Source organism: Astyanax mexicanus, chromosome 8 (assembly GCF_023375975.1).
Source record: "Astyanax mexicanus isolate ESR-SI-001 chromosome 8, AstMex3_surface, whole genome shotgun sequence".
NCBI classification, from domain to species: domain Eukaryota; kingdom Metazoa; phylum Chordata; class Actinopteri; order Characiformes; family Acestrorhamphidae; genus Astyanax; species Astyanax mexicanus.
This window is the reverse complement of record NC_064415.1, coordinates 55326838-55343912: the sequence shown is the minus strand read 5'-3', so window position 1 is coordinate 55343912 and position 17075 is coordinate 55326838. Positions and strand designations below refer to the sequence as shown.

At 36.3% G+C, this 17075-nt stretch overlaps 1 protein-coding gene across 1 annotated transcript in view; it reads right to left on the bottom strand.

The window, feature by feature from the left end:
* Positions 1–2706: 2706 nt before the first annotated feature.
* The window catches only part of ripk2 (receptor-interacting serine-threonine kinase 2), an 18255-nt gene continuing 3886 nt past the window's right edge, over positions 2707–17075 (bottom strand). The window contains exons 5-11 of the mRNA XM_022677851.2: positions 15428–15477; positions 14303–14464; positions 12823–12908; positions 11661–11750; positions 11432–11525; positions 10434–10640; positions 2707–8561 (exon numbers count right to left, since the gene is read on the bottom strand). Of these exons, the coding sequence (XP_022533572.1) occupies positions 8179–8561; positions 10434–10640; positions 11432–11525; positions 11661–11750; positions 12823–12908; positions 14303–14464; positions 15428–15477 (1072 nt within the window). The 3' untranslated portion in view covers positions 2707–8178. The remainder of the gene's footprint in view (positions 8562–10433; positions 10641–11431; positions 11526–11660; positions 11751–12822; positions 12909–14302; positions 14465–15427; positions 15478–17075) is intronic.

Sequence of the window (17075 nt, the reverse complement as noted above, 5' to 3'; positions counted from 1 at the left end):
CAAAGTTGAAAAACTCTGGAATATAATCAAGAGGAAGATGGATGATCACAAACCATCAAACCAAATGAACCGCTTGAATTTTTGGACCAGGAGTAAAGGCAATAAGTTATCCAAAAGCAGTGTGTAAGACTGGTGGAGGATGCATGAAAACTGTGATTAAAAAACAGAGTTATTCCACCAAATATTGATTTCTGAACTTATAAAACTTTATGAATATGAACTTGTTTTCTTTGCATTATTTGAGGTCTGAAAGCTCTGCTTCCTTTTTGTTATTTCAACCATTTCTCATTTTCTGCAAATAAATGCTCTAAATGACAATATTTTTATTTGCATTTTGGGAGAAATGTTGTCTGTAGTTTCTAGAATACAACAAAAAAAAAATCATTTTACTCAAACATAAACCTATAAATAGCAAAAACAGAGAAACTGATTCAGAAACTGAAGTGCTCTCTTATGTTTTTTCCAGAGCTGTTTAAATGACATCACAGAAAATGGCACATGCTCACAAACAGCATGACTCAGCCTATATTAAAAGAGAGATGCTGCCATTAAACACGGTAAAAGAATTTAAAAATGTGCTGCAAACTTTTGACAGGCAGTATAAGTTGCTAAAGGGTATAACTGCACTGTTATGCTGTTATAACCTATTAACAAAAGATAAACAAGTGGATAGAATAGAATAGAATGGCAAAAAAAAGATGTCTTGACCAAGAGACTACATTCGGTCAAGGTCAACAACAATTCTACAAATTAAGGAACAGTAAGTTTGCTGTTTCTTTATCAGCAAATACTGGATTACAGCCTACAGTATAAGCACATGTTGTTTTCTACAAGCAGGACACTGACACTTAAAGAGTTAGCTCCTGAGTAAAGGCCGGGAAACTGCTAATCTCACAGGACATGCATGAATTAACAGGTTTATATGTTAAATAAATAATGTGATTAGTCAAAACAAGCATTACTTTATAGAAATGTTCTGAGGTTCTGATAGAAAAACACTTAAGAGTTCACTTAAAAATAGGGCTGCAACGATTAGTCGATATAATCGACAATGGCGATTATAAAAATGTATCGACTAAAATTGTTCATTGTCGACTAATCGTTATTTTTCAGCACTCGCACTCAACTTTTACACTCAACTTGGCAACAGATTACACATTTTCCTTTTGTTCTGGACATTTGAAGGGCATTTAAATCCCTTGTTCAGCTGTTTCTATCGATGTGAAGCAAGACAGAGAAAGAAGCTAGAAACAGCAGCCATACCCACAGCAAACAGAGATGGAGGGCATGGCAGAAATAATCGTTGACTAATCGACTATTCGGAATAATCGCCAGATTAGTCGACTAGCAAAATAATCATTAGTTGCAGCTCTACTTAAAAAACACTCAAGGCCTGGAGTATTTCCACACTTCCACTTAATTATCTACCATTTCCACCAACTTTTATGATTGTAAATCTCAAATTTCACCATGTTTCACACACAGAATGTCCTCAATAAAAGATATAGTCCATCTATCCGATGTAAAGGTTAAGCTACAACAGGTCAAACAATGAGAAGAAGTGGTGTACTGTACCTCCAGAGTGACAGCAGACAGATAGAGAGTTAACCGTTGGCCGAGAGAAGAAAGCTGCAGGCTCAGAGTGAACTGTCGAGGTACAGCACCAGGGTTGAGTCGTGTTGCAATCCCAGATGACGGAGAGATTCTGAGATGTTTTTCCAAACAGAGGACAGTCGGCTTCTCCAGTTCCACTGTCTATTTCGGGAGGTCTGTACAGACAAACACAGCAGGAGAGAGAGAGAGAGAGAGAGAGAACCTCCCCTTTCAACTGGGGGATCCAAATATATATACAGCTCTAGAAAAAAAATTAAAAGACCACTTAAAAACAGATGAGTTTCTTTGATTTTACCAAATTAAAAAAACCTCTACAATATAATCAAGAGGAAGATGAATGATCACAAGCCTTAAATTTCTGCACCAGGAGTAAAGCAGCATAAAGTTATCCAAAAGCAGTGTGTAAGACTGGTGGAGGAAAACATGATGCCAAGATGCATGAAAATGATGTGATTAAAACCCAGGGTTATTCCACTAGAGCTGTACATGTGTGTGATTTTAGATTTTAATTTTTCCAATAAAACCGTGATTGACCCCCTTAAGTTTCACAGCTTTAAACTAGGGCTGGTAAATATGGTAATATATATATATATATATATATTATATCACAATATTTAAAGACATTTTCACAATACTAATAAACTGTATTTATCTCAATACACATGTTTACAATCAACATGCATTAGTAGTGGCAGATCCTTAAAAACACTATGTATACTAGTGCATTTCAAAACAAATTATTTTAGTAATTCAGTTAAAAAGTTGGTTGTTTATTTATTTTATTGTTGTTGATTATGGTTTACAGCCAATGAAATCCCAACAATCAGTGTCTCAGAAAATTTGAACATTATATATAAGACCAATTGGTGCTTTTAGCAGTGTGGGCAGTGTGCCAAATCCTGCTGGAAAATGAAATGAGCAAAACACAATCAGTGATGGTTTGGAGAGACATGTCATCTGCTGGTGTTGATCCACTGTGTTCTATTATTAAGTCTAAAATCAGTGCAGTTTTGTTTTCCCACTAAATCTTACAGCACTTCATGCTTTCCTCTGCTACTGACAACTTTTATGGAGATGCAGATTTCAGCGGAAGAATTTTACAGGTTTTAATAACAGCTTTAAAAGATAAACCTTCTCACTGGAAGTTCTTCATGTACAGAAAAAACACAGTCTGTTCACTGTACACTGCTACATAGGAAATGCATTATTCAGAACGAGCGCTGATGATTGAAGATGTATGACAGCATCTGTCCATTCTTACAAAAAGAAGGCAAGAGATGTTGGTCGATGTTCCACTTCCACAATTCATAAATAAAGCACAATAAAGGACAAAAGGGTCTGTGTAACATTTAGCAGTTTAATTTTCTGACTGTATCAAGCTTAAATTATAAAACAGAAAATTGGGAATTAAACCTCATTACCTCATTATTTTTCCCCATTCCCATTAGAATGAAGAAGAAATGGGTTTTCATCATATTTTTCAATTAAATAGCTTTTCATTTCAGTTTTTGGAAAACTTCAAGAGAATTTCAAGCAAAATGAAAAGGTGAATCTTCTCTCATTTTTTTAGATTTAAACATTTTGTATCTTGTAACAAATCTGCTTTGTCTATAACAATTTTTGCAAAATGCAAAAATGTAAAAATCAGAAAATAAAGAAAAGATCCCTTTTTTCAATTTTCCAGAAAATCCAATTGTGAAGTGCAGAGAACGATGAATCACACACAGATTAGAATATTATATAAGACCAAAAGGTACTTTTGGCTGTGTGGGCAGTGTGCCAAAGTCCTGCTCGAAAATGAAATCTGCATCTCTATAACATTTGTCAGCAGAGGAAAGCATGAAGTTCTGTAAGATTTTGCGGGAAAATGTATCTAAATTTTCAGATTTGTACATTTTTGTATCTTGTAACACAAATCTGATGGTATAATCCTTGCAAAATGCAAAAATCAAAAAAATCTGAAAATAAGGAAAAGATTATTTTTTTTATTTTTTCCTGAAAATCCAATTGTGAGGTGCAAAGAAAAATTAATCCCACAAAAATTAATTTACTAGAATTCTAAAATTAGAATATTATATAAGACCAAAAGGATTTTCAGATGTGTACATTTTTCTATGTTGTAACACCAGTCTAATGCAAAAATGGAAAAATCAGAAAATAAAGAAAAGATAATTTGTTTATTTTTCCTGAAAATCCAATTGTGAAGTGCAGAAATAAAAAAACTAAAATTGGAAAAACGGATAAAAAATTTCTTGTACACTGCACTATATATATAATAAAGTAATAAGTTCTTACATATAATTTTTTACATTTGCATTTAGCCTCAAACAGTCAGAAAAATAAATGTATAAATGTTACACTGACCACAAAGGAATGACAATAATGGAGAAACTGAAACTTTAAAGAAAATTATCTGTTATTTAGGTCTGGCCTGTGTTTTAAGGCAATGGACAGTGAGTGATATTACCACCCTGTGAGTGATATGGCACCAAGTTTTTACAATATAGTATTTATTCATTATTATATCTTTCGGGGAGGTGTTATAAAAAAAAAAGTTTAAGATACTGGTGATGTTCCAACCATCAGAATTTTAAAGGCATTAATGTATGTGAAGTGAAGAACTAAGATTATGAGTCAGTTCAGATCATAAGATAAAACAAAAAGATAAGTTCCTAGTGGGATAGATCACACTCTCAAATTATATCAGTTTTAAAGCATCACTGATTCCAATTCCTTCTTAACCGACGTAAAGGAACAGTGTGACATTATCCATCTAAGCTCCAGACTCACTCAGCAAGCAGGCCTGACGTCTGCAGCATGAAGCCACTGCGTGATATCAGGCAACCTCAGGAAGACTGGACCAACCAGAAGCGGTTTGAAATCTGTCCAGCACTTGTGTAGGGGGATGGGTATGAGCTCAGCAAATTCTGCTCTCACTCCCAGGCAAGTAAAAGCAGAGGAGATGAAGCTCGAATATAAACAGGGGGCCAGTTTTCAATTTAGGTCATAAGAGATTAAAGAGTGATGCATGCACGGGTAGAAATTATGATATAAAAGTATAAAATAGTGACAATATTCTACAAGAAGGGCCAGAGGAGAAGATGATGCCAAAAGTCTGGTCAAATCATGTTGATTGGTACCAAGCAAAGGTGATACCAAACTTTGAAAGCACTATGATCACACTAGCAGGCGACAGAGCAACAGGCCACCAGTCTTTTTCAATGAGAGTACGTGATTTGTAAAAGGGGCAGGCAAAGAAGTGACATGTGACGAATCAAGTTGGATTTTCTTAAATGAATGAAAAATTAATTATGATGTGGTGACGTGACATTAAACTAATCGGCTCAACAAATCCTACCAACTTTTGGTTACTACTATTTTGTAGTTTCTGACCATGAAAGAGTCATTTTCCTATTTTATATGATGAATCTTTGAATCTTTAATTGAACGTCTATTTTCGAACATAAAGCACATCGGATTATAAGAAGCATGAAGCAACACTAGCAAGGAACAAGGGTGTTGCCATAATTCTTTCTAATTTGATTTTAATTTAAGTCAAATGGTTGCTGGATTTTAATCTACACAGATTTCTCTCCTGAAAACTGTTTATTTGAGTGATTAAAGCGCTTCTGTTTATTTACAGTAAGCTTAGATCTCCAGATTTAAACTAAGGCTGGGTGCAGCAGCATTAGCATTAACAGCCACCCGACAGCACTACACTGAGGAACTCTTGAGTATTCGGTAAGCCAGGGCGATATCAGCTAGCGGTTAGTCCCATGTAGCTTGTTTTATACCAGTAAACACAAAGACTAAAGTCTGATATACTCGCCTCTGAACGGTGAAAGAGCTAGAGCTTAGCGGCTAATGCTAATACTGCTCCAGCCCCTGTGCCTCGGCAAAACTGAAACCCTTGTTTAGATTAACTGGATATACTGTAGTTAGTCTTAGAAATTAGTTTACAATTGAGACGCAAACACTAATTCATGGTAAAACCAAGAACTTGTTGCCTGCCAGTGTGAACACAGTGGAAAAGTTCAACCAGCCTAAAAACTGAAAGCTGAAAAGCTGCATGAAGGATGTGCAAAAAGCCTGCGATGTAAACTTGAACACATTCTACAGTGTTGTAACACAAATATGCAAGATGTACCAGTGGAACCAGTTTTGAGTCTAACCTGGACTAAACGTTTCAGGACTAAACGTTCCTCCAAAACATGACACAGGCCTTCTGCAATCCAAGTGAATTATAATCCCATCTCCAACGGCCCAATGAGATTAGCTGGAAAAGGCACCAAGCCAGAGTCCACAGAGAAGCATGTTCAAATGCCAGAATTCAGTCTATAGATATGGTAGTCAGAAGTGCTTGTAGACGGGGCCAAGTCTATGTTGCCTCCTTTATTTTGTTGACTCGCTTTAAGTAAAGCAAACACTGTTCAGTTGAAGTTGTTGAAGTTGCTCTTTTTCACTGTTTACTGCTTTGAAGCCAAGTCTAGAACCAGTACTCCAAAGAATAGATCATTTACATCCACAGAGAGTGAAGAACAGTCCGCATTTCCACTTAGAAAAGTCTGTAGGGTTAGTAAACAAAATATGTTGAAACTCTTGTTGAAAAACTGAAATCACTGAAGTCATCAGCAGTCCCTACATGCAAACTTCTGAAACTTCTGTGTTTGAGACTGTTATTTTTTTTCTATTCACGTGCTGCTCAGTAGTATCCAAAATGCTAAAAATGTGAAATTAGCAGGTTCTACACCAGATCTGTTATTGGAGGGAGCTGTGGTACACTGCTACAGCGCCTTAGATCCTTGGCTAACGAAGTGACAAGCTTCTGATGATTAGCATAAACAAAAAAATAAAAATAAAAATCCTGAATATGCAGTTTCTTATCTAACGCACATTGTATGTAATTGCATTAGTGAAGGCCTTATGTAACTGCATGAGTGCTAGCCTCCTCTGGCACCTTTTTAACTCAGGAAACCTGCATTTATTTTTAATAATAAAATCACGGAGCATTGGGAGTAAAAAGTAGTAGTGTACTGGAGTGAATGAAGCTACGAAAACGCTGAAACCTTAAATAGAGTACAACATAACGGGAAGATCACTTTCAGACAGCCACTTCTCGCGAGTTTCAAAAGTGCCACTAACAAAAAGTTACCGTATTTTTCACACTATAAGGCAGATTATGCGACACTTGTAACGATGCCTACATCGAAGGGAGCAAGGGTGTCGCCATGTTTCCCTTCTAATGGTAAAGCTGGGGAACGTGCCTAAGTAAACAAAACTGTAGTTTTAAAAAACACATTTTCTTTCAAAGTCAAACGAGCACTGGATGTTAATCTAAACAGATTTCTCTCCTGAAAACTGGTTATTTGGGAGAGAAAAGCACTTCAGTTTATTTACAGTAAACTTTCCAGAATTTTGTTTAAGGGTGAGCGCTAGCCGTGGTTAGCAGCATGGCCAGCTGCAGTTAGCAGTGCTACTCAGCCCCAGTTAGCAGTGCTAGCCAGCCCCAGTTAGCAGTGCTAGCCAGAAGTGTTTAACAGTGATTCCTAGCCCCAGTTAACAGTGCTACTTAGGCCCGGTTAGCAGTGCTAGCCAGCCATGTTTAGCAGTGATTCCTAGCCACAGTTAGCGGCGCTACTCAGCCCCAGTTAGCAGTGCTAGCCAGCGCCAGTTAGCAGTGCTACTCAGCTCCGGTTAGCAGTGCTAGCCAGAAGTGTTTAACAGTGATTCCTAGCCACAGTTAGCAGCGCTACTCAGCCCCAGTTAGCAGTGCTAGCCAGCGCCAGTTAGCAGTGCTAGCCAGCCCTGGTTATCAGCGTTACCCAGTCACGGTTAGCAGAATAGTCCTCTGCGGTTAGCAGCGCTAGCCAGCCCCGGTTCGCAGTGCTACTCAGCTCCGGTTAGCAGTGATTCTCAGCCCATGTTAGCAGAGCTACTCAGCTCTGTTTAGCATTTTTTTGGGGGGAAAATGAAAAGATTTTAAATGTGCCTTATAGTCTGTAAAATACGATAGATCAAAAAACTTGTGATATAAAATCCAGTTATCTCTGACTTTAGTGACACGAGTATAAACAAATGTAAGATTGTAATCATTCTTTACATACGTCAGATTATTTTTAGAAAGCCTTACTGCTATGACAGAGAAAAATACAGCTTTCAACAAACCAACTGACTGTGACGGCGTATAAAAGCTACATTATTATAAGGGCTTTGTATTTGTGCAGATCATGGAAAACATCATCATGAGCTTTCAAGAGGAAGACACAAGTTGCAAAGAGGTTCATCATCAACAATGCAGGCAACGTCAGCGGTGCAGAAGGTTTTCTGCTGACACTTAGTCCTGTAACACCTAATGCTAACAAGGAGACAGGACCTAATTAATAAGAGACCCTACAAAACAAGGGCTGATGTGAAAAAATCCATTATCTGGCCAGAAAAAAGGCAATGACACGTGTTCAAATCACAAAAAAAGCAATGTAGCCGTTTTCAGTCTGAACATAGGAACACAAAGCATGATCCACCCTTAAAAAGCAGTTCAGAAGAAGGCGTGAAGGGTCTGGAGCGTCAGAAAATGTTGCGGTTGTTGTTGTAGGAGGTGGAGAAGGGGGGAGCGCTGGGGGCGCTGTAAGGCGGAGGTGGTGTCGGGGAGGTGAGTTCAGGAAAAGGCTGCAGCCCCATTTGCTTGTTCTCCTGAAGTTTTCGCACCACTATGCGGCAGAACTCCTCACTGTGGCGCTCGCACGTGTCCAGCAGCTTGCGCACTTTAGCGGTGCGCGTGGGCTGATTGGAGACCAGCTCATAGTCCTCGCGCATCAGCAGCTCACGGGCCAGCAGGGCATCCAAGCTCTGGTTCAAACAAGCCTCCGTCATCTGCCGCACCACCTCCTCCCGACGAGAGGCGATCCAGCGCGCCGCCGGCCCCTGACTGTCCATAGACAGAGGGAAGTCTGGAAGATGAAGATTATATAATTCAGTATTTGTTGGTCAAATTTTCAAAGCTTACTTGCAAGGAAGTCTTGTATTTATTGTACGTGTAAGGGAAACATGCACTGTGTTTAAAACAACATTTTATTGCTGCTATCTTTTTTTCATCTATTTTTAATTTACTACATACAGATGCATCGCAAAAAAAATTGAATTGAATAAAATATAATTGAAAAGTTACTTTATTTCAGTAATTCAGTTCAAAATGTGAAACTTATATTATAAGTTTCACATTATAAATTATATATTATATACATGTATTACACACAAAGTAATCTATTTTAAGCGTTTATTTCTTTTATTGAAATTAGAATTTTATATAAGACCAATTGGTACTTTTGGCAGTGTGCCAAGTCCTGCTGGAAAATGAAATCCGCATCTCTTTAAAAGTTGTCAGCAGAGAGATTTGTAAATTTTACATTTAGTTTGTAAATCAAGGGAGTAGAGTCTGGAGGAAGAGGAATAGTTCTGTTAACTATAAGGATTAATTGATAAGGATTGAGACAATGTTCTTATTTTCTTAATGCTGTGTGTTAAGTTAGGTGTCACAGGCAGACTACATAATTCTACCCTAAACCATAAAGTTCACTGTGTCTCATAACAATTACGTGACAGCTGCTGTCGTCAGGTGGTATCTGATCTCACATTCCTGTTCTGATATTACAGTATACGCATGTAAGCATGCAAAGTTGTGAAACAGAGCATACCAACTAAAAATGAAAAGGAGAACTGAGATTCTGGATTGTTTTTGCAAATTCTTGTTTTGTGTGCAAAGCAGCACAGACTATACTCATCAAACGCTGAACAACAGCGGCAAAAAAAATCAAAAAAAGTCTGTCGTCCACCGGCATTCTATAAAGTATATGAACCCGTTCCACAGTGTTCATATACTTTTTAACCAATACATTTTTCATGCCTTCAAGGCAAAATTTCAAGACCAACCGATTTTTAAAACATCATTGGACACATGGATAATCAACCAAATCAACTACAACCATAGTCGGAATTGATTATAGTAGGCCTAAAATAAATCTGACACACAATCTACAATAATAAAATGTCTGTCAGATCCTGAGAGCTCCAATGTGTAGAGCTAAATTACTGAATTTACTCTGAGTTAAAGTATTTGTTAGCCCAAAATAGATTTTCTCCATCGATAAACTGAAACACAAACATTTGTAGACCAAATTTCAACGACTTTTCTAAAACTTTTTGGGTATTTTTATGTTTCCAAAACTTATCCAAGCCTGGAAATTGCTATATTTTTTTTTTAATTCCATGACTTTTTCAGTTTTGTTTTAAGATCGTATGAGCCCTGCTCCCACTAAACAGTGAAAAAAAGCCAATCATTTTTTCCATTTTTTCCTGTGATTCTCACTGAATGATACCTAAAAAAAAAGCGAAAAAAAAAAAAAACAAGAAGCTTTATATTGGCAATGTTACCCAGAAACTGACAGAAAAAATGTGCAACCATTTTTTTTATCATTTTTGACTGTCTGACATAACGCCATTGTTTTTTTTTTTTACAATGTGTATTTTTTTTTTGATGAATAGACCAATGGAAATGCTCTAAAATTAACTGGAATTTTCTCTCCTATTAATTTGTTTTTTATTATTCTCCAGCAAAATTAACATTTTGAAGATTTGAGATTTTGGTGTGACAAAGATGATTTACATAATGCAGGCTACAGTCCGATATACCTCTGAACGATATCGCTGTGGTTAGCGGCTAATGCTAATAATGCTCCAGCCTTGCTGCTGGAGAAACTTCACTATAACTCCTTTATAACGCTGTAACGCTGTTAAGTATATAACTGCACAGTCACATGACTAACCTTGAGCCTGCAGGGTGAGCGGGTGGATATTGATGGGTACGTCGCTCTCGCTCTGTGGAGGGTGTGGTTTAGGGGGGATGTTGAAATCAGAGATGGGATAGGCTGTCTGGTAGGCAGGGTTCAAGTTGTTTTGACAGCTCTGATCTATCAGAGGCTTTGGAGCGTCCATAGGCAAAGATATAACTGATGATGGGGGTCCATGTGCACCTAAGAGAGGAAAGAGGAAGAGTGTATATTATATTGCATCTCATTATTAAACAGCACTGAATTTATTCAGTCTAACCTGCACAGTGTCATCACTCTATTATAAAACATCAGCGATTAATCCAGCTCAGAAAAACAGTGCGCAAGCTCCACTGTGGTTAGCCCTTTTATTTGATTAATTTCATCATTTTATTTATTCTATTACAGGTTTTACCTTTGGCCTTTATTTATTTTTTCCTTTAATTTTTTTATACAACTTTTACTAAATCATTATTTAGTTTAGTTTCATCATTTACTTTTTTTTAAATGTTGGTGTTTTGGTGTCCTCTATTTCTTTAATTGTGTTTATTTTTTTATATTCTAATTATTTATCTCTTTATTTTATTGCTTTACATTCAAGCCTGTCTGCATATCCTTTTATTCTTAATTCAAATAAAACTCTTAATAATTATTTCTTCTTAATTAAATCTTATATTGTTTGCTTGTTTTTGTAATTTAAACTTATTTTTCTGCATTGAAAATAAGGGGTTACCCTCAATGTATTACTGAGTGAAAATACAAAAAAGGTTGATTGATAATAATAACAATAATAATAATGCTTATACATAAGGAGCACCAAATTATAAAGAGCACTGACAATATGGGGGAAAATTAAATCATTTTAAGTGTGCCTTATAGTGAGAAAAATACGGTGCACTTAAAAAAAATCTGTTATAAACTAAACAGAAATTTGTATTTTCCTTCAAATCGCAACAGAAACTGCAAAGTAACATGAACGTTAAATAAACCATTACCATGAAAAGGATTCGAGATTGTAAGGAAGCCTGGTTGGGACATATCCGTCTCCTGGGAGGAGCAGGACCCAGATCCCGATGTGGAACTGTTTTCCTGTCACATGACCATAAAATTATTACTCATTAAATGACAAGCTTATCAACACTGGAAGAAAAACACTATAGAAAAACTATTATAGCAGACACTAAAAGTATGTGTAAGAAATTAGAAAGACTGAAAGACACTAACTGGCCAGGGAGTCTGCATCTTAAAGCCCTTTTCCTCCACCGGTTTCCCATTGGCTGGCACTGATGAGCCGCTGCTTTGTGGCCTCATGAACTACAAACAGGAACAGAGAAGAAGAGAAGAGAAAAGAGAGATTATGTATTTGTAGGTTAACAATAAAAATATATATATTTCAAATATAAAAATATATAGGTCTTTCAAAAACCTAACATTTAACCCTCCTGTTATGTTCATTTGTCATGAACAGCAATGGTGCATGATTAATTATCCAAAATATGTCTGAAACCCAAAAAAATCCTTACAAGCAGTGTAAATATATTTTTTACTAACTTCATTACTAATTATTCTATCAAAATATAGTGCAATGGTGTTCCTCACCTCTAACAGATAATAAATTAGAATAATATACTTTTTTTCATTAAAAAAAAAACACATTTTATTGCTTTTAAAAACCAACATATAAAACAATAGTTTTACATAACATTGAAACATAACATTGGAATTTTGTTTTAGTTTTAGTTTTTACAAAAGGTCGTTGCAAATATGTCAGATGAACTATTTTCATATTATATGTTGATTACACTAATTAAGGCACGCAGAAGAAGTTGTTTCATACTAAAAAAATACTTTTAACTATTTTTCCTAGATCTTCAAACTGTAAAACAGGTCAAACTGACCCGGAACATAACAGCAGGGTTAAAGGTTTGAACGAGGTTCCTATTTATTCTGTCTACAACCTTTAGTGGTAGGTTGGTTCATGTCCCATGACTTTTGCCAAGTCTCATGGAGATAAGGAAGAGGTGAATATATCGGGCTGTTTTCTGCATGTTTACTGTCTTAAAACAAGCTACGTGGAATGAACCGCTTGGGTTCCTCAGTGTAGCGCTGTCGGCTAGCATTTACTAGCGCTAGAACCTGCTACTGATGCTAACCGCACTGAAGTATTGGAAATCTAAGCTTACTGTAAATAAATGGAAGCACTTTCCTTTTTTTCCAGCACTTGTTCGTTTTTTTAAGAATTACAGTTTATTTTTTACTTCAGTAATACATTTTTATACTCTATGTATGGAAAAAAGACCAAAAAAATAGACCAGACCATAGACGTTCATTGATAGTGCGCCTTATAGCCTGTAAAATAAGGTAATATTTGTCTAAATCCACTCACTTTGGATCTTTTGACCTCCAGTACTGCCTCCAGGACTTCAATCTCATCAAACCTCCTCAACATGGGCTCCAGTTCAATAAGACAATCTAAAGAGCAAAATGAGCATGAACATTAACATTCATAAACCCCACAAACACTTCAAATTACTGACTGCTTCACTTTCTGAACAGTAGGAAGTCATTAAAAAGAGGAAAAGAATGTAGCTGGGGAAACATGCCCAAAAAAAAAAAGAGGAACCAAGAGCGGCATGAAGACGGACAGTAAAATGGGCCACTGTAAAAGTAAAGGTTCTCTGGATTAGGAAGCCCTCAATAAGGGAAGGTAAAAATAGGCTCGCATCTCTGGGGCCGTTACAAAACACTCCACAGTTCTGGGAACAGCACTACGTTCAAAACATACTCATACAAAGAGATACAGAGTTTTATGACAAGGTCATATATGGGCCAATCAACACAGGGGTCAATATGAGTTCAAGGCAAAAGAGGCAGCATGATTGTAGTCAAAGATAGTAGTTAAAGATTTATGTAAGAAAAAACTGTCCATAAAACACTCAGTAAGAGCACTGTACACTAACCCAAACACAAACTCCAACAAACCACACTGTAACGCTGCCAATGGGATTTACAGATTAAATCAGAACGTTTGTAAACATACAGATTGGCAGCATTTAGAGGAGGGTATACCGAGTCCATAAGTACCTCTCTTTAAGTAACGGTAAAGGCTAACAAAATAAATAAGGCCACAATACATTCAGAGTACATCATAAAAAAAAAACTCTCCTGTCTCTTTTAAACAAAAATCAGATTTTTAGCATTAATTAAAAAAATAATAATAATAATAATAATTAATTGAAAATAAAATTATTATTTTTAGTTTTTGGGTCTCATATACAATGGATTAATATATATATATATATATATATATATATATATATTTTATAATATTTGGTGAAATAATCCTGTTTTTTAATCACAGTTTTCATGCATCTTGGCATGTTCTACTCCACCAGTCTTACACACTGCTTTTGGATAACTCCTGATGTAAGAATTCAAGCAGTTCAGTTTGGTGGTTTGATGGATTGTCATCATTCATCTTCCTCTTGATTATATTCCAGAGATTTTCAATTTGTTAAATTCAAAGAAACTTATCATTTTTATGTGGTCTCTTATTTATTTTTTCCAGAGCTGTGTGTGTATGTATATATGTTATATACACTCACACACACACACATACATACACAGCTCTATATATATAGCCCTAGCTTTGAAGGTAGAAGTCATCTCAGTATTACTATTATTTACTTACTGTACAAACACTGTGTGTTTAAAGATGTTTAAAGAAATGTTTAAAATGTATACCATAATATTTATTATCCCATTTTTAGTATGGCACACCAATTAAGCATATGGGATTGTTATGATCAATTAGAAGATGCTGGCTTTTTTAGAGTGGCTTTTAAAGGTATAAGTAAGAAACTCACTGATAAATGAAGGCCTTTCGTCTGGATTGGAAGTCCAACCACTGGTCATCAGGCTGATGAGGGTCTCCCTGCTGGGGATGTCTGATGGGAGACTGTCCGGTCCTGTATCAGGCCTCAATCCCCGCAGGACACTGAACATGATCTGCATAGGGTTGGTGGCATCTGACCCATAGAAGGTACAATTACTCAGCATATGTTGGCAGAGAGTAGAAAACACAGTGACAATGACTAGGGGTGGGCGATATGGACCTAAAATAATACCACAATATTTCATGGTATTTTTGCGATACGCATACTCTTGAATTACTTAAATTATTTTAAGAACACACTAATGCAACAAAATGAAAATGTCATTTTTTAATTAAATATGATATATGATATGGCACACTTCTAACCGAGATATAAAAAAATACAAGAATTGCATCAGTAAAATCAATTTGTATCAGATGTCAATAATTCAGAATGTCATGATACTAATATTGCAAATCCATATATCTCCATATATCCAGGATTAAAGTAAAATAAAATGACTAGGGGCCTAAAATAATATCACAATATTTCGTGGTATTTTGGGGAAAATGATACTCTTGGCAATATGACAAAACACACAATAATGAATTAGAAAAATTATTAGAAGTGTACACTAATGCAACAAAATTAAAATGTAATTTTTAGTACTGAATATGATATATGATATGGCACATTCCTAACTGAGATAATAAAAAATAGGTCATGATACTAATAATAAAAATATGTCAAGATACTAAAAATACAAATCTCCATATATCCATGATTAAAGTAAAATAAATGATACTGGACAGATATAATCTGTCTTTAGTACATATATAATGAGAAGTTAGAGCAGTGTGATTTTTTTTCTTTTTCTAAAAACATTTAAAAAAACATTCAGGGTATAATATCCCTACGGTATTCAAAAATGTTGGTGATATTATTGCGTATGATAGCAATGACTCTTATTGTGCTTCACTGTCTGAGGAATGATTCCCACTCAGAACATTAATATTTTGTTTACTAAGAAATACATAAAAAAAAGATTAAGTCAAGACACTGAAGGGAAGAAGGGAAAAAAACAGAAACTGAAATTCACAATGAAACTTGCACTACCTTCATACGGTATCCGTCTCGACAGCACTTCCCACATAATGATGGCATAACTGAAAGAGGAAGCAGAAAATAGACCAGAGAATGAGCAAAGAGTTGCCAGGTTCGCCCATTAGGGACTCTCCTTAGAGGAAGAAAAACTTTCACATCAGTGCAACAATTTCAACAGGCCTCAGTGACTAATCAGAGACAAAACCGGGAGTAACAAAAGGCGAGTTCGGTCATGCGCGAGAGGAAGTTTGAGAACAGTTTGAGGCGCCACTAAAATGAAACTGCTACTCAAAAAAAAAACAAAAAAAACGCCTAGTAGAAAGAGAGAAGCTTGTCCAGGTGTGACCATACACTGCTCTGTGGTTGGTGCTGCTGTTCTGGGGAATGCATTTAAAAAAAAAGGCCTGAAACCGCAAGAGAAGTGTGACAAAGTACAGAAAGAATGGACTCAAATAAACTGTTGGAGTTGGTAAATGTCACCAGAAATCTAAAATAAAATCAGGCCATAAATATTTCTTTGAGACAGACAGAGAACATTCCTACATTTTCCTTCCGTTATCACAAAGAGCTGAAAAACAGCCAATTCAAACACACGTTAACACTGGCTTTCTAAACAGCTAATCAGTAAACTATCAGATAAGGTATTTGCTTTGTCTCAGTGTTATAAATTAAATCACGAATCATTCCTGAGTAAATACAGTACTCAAGGTTTGCATTCATAAACATATCTGAAATTTTCTCTGATTAAAGCTAATAAAAGGAATAGAAATAAACTAAGAAAATGTAATCTTACATAAAATAAGTAACAAAAACAACCACACAGAGATATTTGAGATTAAATAGCCTCAGCCTCAGTCTGGTCAATCAAATTCTGGAGTGGTTATCGCATTTTATAGACTGTAAGGTGCACTTTATTATATGGTGCACTATCAATGATTGTCTATTTTCTGGTCTATATTCATACATTAGGCACACCAAATTATAAGGTGCATTTAAAGCGACAATAGTAAGAAACAAGGGTGTCGCATGGTAATCTACACAGATTTTTCTCCTGAAAACTTTTGTTTTCCGTTTATTTACAGTAAGCTTAGATTTCCAATATTTTCAAAAGCACAGTAAGCAGAGCTTAGCGCTAGTAAATGCTGCCCGACAGCGCTACACTGAGGAACCCTGAGTGTTCCAGTAACCCAGGGTGCTATCAGCTAGCGGTTCTTCCTACATAGCTTGTTTTAACACAGTAAACATGCAGACTACAGTCCAATATACTTACCTCTAAATGGCGAAAGAGCTAGCGCTGCAGTTATCGGCTAATGCTAATACTGCTCCATCCTTAGTGCTGGAGAAACGTCACTGAAACTCCTGTATAACGTGGTACTTCATCAGGTGCAGTGTAACCTGATTTATTGTTCAGAAAATTACTACAGCTTTGATCAAATGCCATCCAAAAAGCAGGAAACTTCAGAGGTAAGAAATATCGGCCTGTAGCCTGCTGCTATCCCCGGCTAACACTGCTGGAGCAGTATTAGCATTAGCTGCTAACCGCGCTAGCTCTTTCACCTCGAAGCGCTAGCTAATATCGCCCTAACTTTACCAGGACACTCAGGGTTCCTCAGTGTAGCACTGTCGGGCGGCATTAGCTGCTAACTGCGGCTAGCACTAG